We start from the raw sequence: 2,383 nt of genomic DNA, 5'->3' as shown, positions 1-2,383 counted from the left end.
GTTGGGGGGTGGTGATAAAGCGAGGGAGCAGAGCAAGTCGGGAGAGAGGGCCGGGGTCTGGGCCAGGGTTGTAGATGGGACCAGCAATGAGGTCATGGCCAGCACTGGGTCCAAGGGCGGGACGGGGACATTGGATCAGAATGGGAAACCGCTCAGGGTTATGTATCTACATAATCTGTGAGTGTGTAACAGTGGGATGGGGGACAGTGGGATGGGGCAGAACAGGGAGCGGGTCAGCCTCCAAGTGGGCAGCAAGGAGCTGGGTCCAGGCTCTCAGGAAGTCTAGGAGGGCTACAGCCAGGAAGGAAGGGGTGGGGGGTGGGGGTCAGGAATAGTAGGATTCAGGATGAGGTCAGGGCTAATGGAGCAAGACCTAGGTCACAGCTGGATGAAGCAGGGGTGTGGTCTGGGTCTTGTCTAGGATGCTGGGGTCAGAGCCAGGTACCCTTGAGTGCATGATGGGAAAGTAAGTCAAAGCCAGGGGTGGCGCCACAGCTCATGGGGAAGGGGGAAGGGGGAGCACAAATAAGCCTGGACGTGCGTCACAGCTGGGGAGTAGGGTCTCAGAGGTAGTATGAATGACCTCAGGAAGAGGCCGGTCACAGTCAAGTGTAGGGTCACCACCACCGGTGTGACCACAAGGGGGCAGCAACAGGGGGCAGGAGCAATGTGGATGTGTCTCCCTTTCTGGCCTATGCCTCCCCTGTCCAGGCTGCAGGTGTCTTTCCGGGGACTTTGGCGCCCACCTGCTGGTACTGGCGCAGCGCCTCCTCCTCACCAGCCAGGCGCGCTCGCTCCTCCTCGTCTGGCTGGTAAGAGGCGGGTACCTGGTAGGCCTCGGGCCGCGCCCGGCAGCACATCTCGCAGCCAGGCCTAGTGGGCTTGTTGATGAAGGTGCAGCCAGGGCACGTCCAGCCCACCTGGGGGTAGAGGGGCAGTGATGGCAGGGAGACTAAATGGCGGGGGGCGCAGGGGGCAGGGCACAGGGGCGCACTTGGGGCAGCTTACCGGCGGGGGCTCTGGCGCTGCATCAGGCTGCCCCCGACCCGGCTCCTGAGCGGCCCCAGGCTTTGGGGGAACTGGGTCCAGGGGGCCCCGTGGCTGCAGCGTGAGGTCCTTGAAGCCCAGATCTGGGGAAAAGGGTTCAAAGGGTGGTGGATCCATGTAGCCAATATCATCCACACCCTGAGCCAGCCAGGAAACCCCCCTTCTATCCTCTCCCTCTGCTCCAAGGAGTTTCCAGCTCCATCTTGCCAGGTGGGCCCAGCCATGGCTGAGTGTCCTGGCTCTCACAGGGTCACAGTCTCTCCTTCTACCCACCACTGCTCCTAGGTCCACCCGGCTTAAGAACCCTGCTTGAAAACAGATCTCCTGTGTGCCTAAGTGTCCACACAAGTGCACCAAGAGGGACAAACAACACTTCTGAAGTGGCCCTGCCAAAATACTGAAACTGAATCCATTCCCGAGGGTACATAGGACAGAAAAGCTAAAAACAAAACTGGCCTGGAGAGTCAAGGGAAGACCAGAGATCAAAGACTGAAAAAGACTGAGAAACACCAAGGCCAAGAGCCAGGTCTTTCACTATAAAGGACATGAGTGAGACAACTGGTAAAATTTGAGCAAGCTCTGCACATTAGGTAGCGGTACTGTATCAAAGTTAATTTCCTAAATTTGCTAACTGTACAATAAATGTAAGAAAATGACCTTTTTTGTTAAGGAAATACAAACTGAACTATTTAGGGAAAAGGGACATCATGTCTGCAACCTACTCTCAAAACATCTCCAAAAATTATTTATGCATAAATAAATAATTTTACATGGAGACAATGATAAACCAAATACAGTCAAAATATTAGTATTTGGGAATCCACATGAAAGGTACATGGGAATTCCTTACACAATTCTTTGTACAATTTTGCAACTTTTCTGTAGGTCTGAAATATTTCAGAATAAGAAGTAAAAAATTTAAAAACTAGCTATAACATCCAATTTACAGATTTAGAAAACTGAGGAGGAGAGATAGGAAGGAACTTGCCTGAGGTCAAGGAGTTGATAAATGCCAGGGTGGGGACTGAACTCAGCCCTTCTCCCCTAGACTGGCTGTTCTCCAAAGGGTTCCCCAGATGGCTCCCTCCTGGGGGGTCCTTTGTCCTCTCTTCCCCACTAGGGATAAGGTCCTTCAGGCAAGTCCCTGATGGAAAGCCCCTGGGCTCTGCGCCTCACTCCCTCCTGCCCTACGACCACAGGTGAGCCCACATCACCAGGAAGCAGAGCCTTACCTTCCAGCATCCGCAACTGCCTCTCCCGCTGCAGCTCCTGAGGGTTGAGCGAGGTGTTGCAGGCGGACAGCAGATAGAGGTAGGCGCTGTCCCCGTCCCGCCTC

The 2,383-nt window shown here is 54.6% G+C and overlaps 1 protein-coding gene across 1 annotated transcript in view; it reads right to left on the bottom strand.

Moving 5' to 3' along the window:
* The window catches only part of RBCK1 (RanBP-type and C3HC4-type zinc finger containing 1), a 17,576-nt gene that overhangs the window by 5,876 nt on the left and 9,317 nt on the right, over window positions 1-2,383 (bottom strand). The window contains exons 4-6 of the mRNA XM_010841891.1: window positions 2,280-2,382; window positions 1,009-1,130; window positions 747-920 (exon numbers count right to left, since the gene is read on the bottom strand). Coding sequence (XP_010840193.1) covers window positions 747-920; window positions 1,009-1,130; window positions 2,280-2,382 — 399 coding nt within the window. The remainder of the gene's footprint in view (window positions 1-746; window positions 921-1,008; window positions 1,131-2,279; window position 2,383) is intronic.

This window comes from Bison bison, unplaced genomic scaffold (assembly GCF_000754665.1).
Source record: "Bison bison bison isolate TAMUID 2011002044 unplaced genomic scaffold, Bison_UMD1.0 scf7180017864167, whole genome shotgun sequence".
Classification (NCBI taxonomy): domain Eukaryota; kingdom Metazoa; phylum Chordata; class Mammalia; order Artiodactyla; family Bovidae; genus Bison; species Bison bison.
This window is presented reverse-complemented; position numbering and strand designations above follow the sequence as displayed.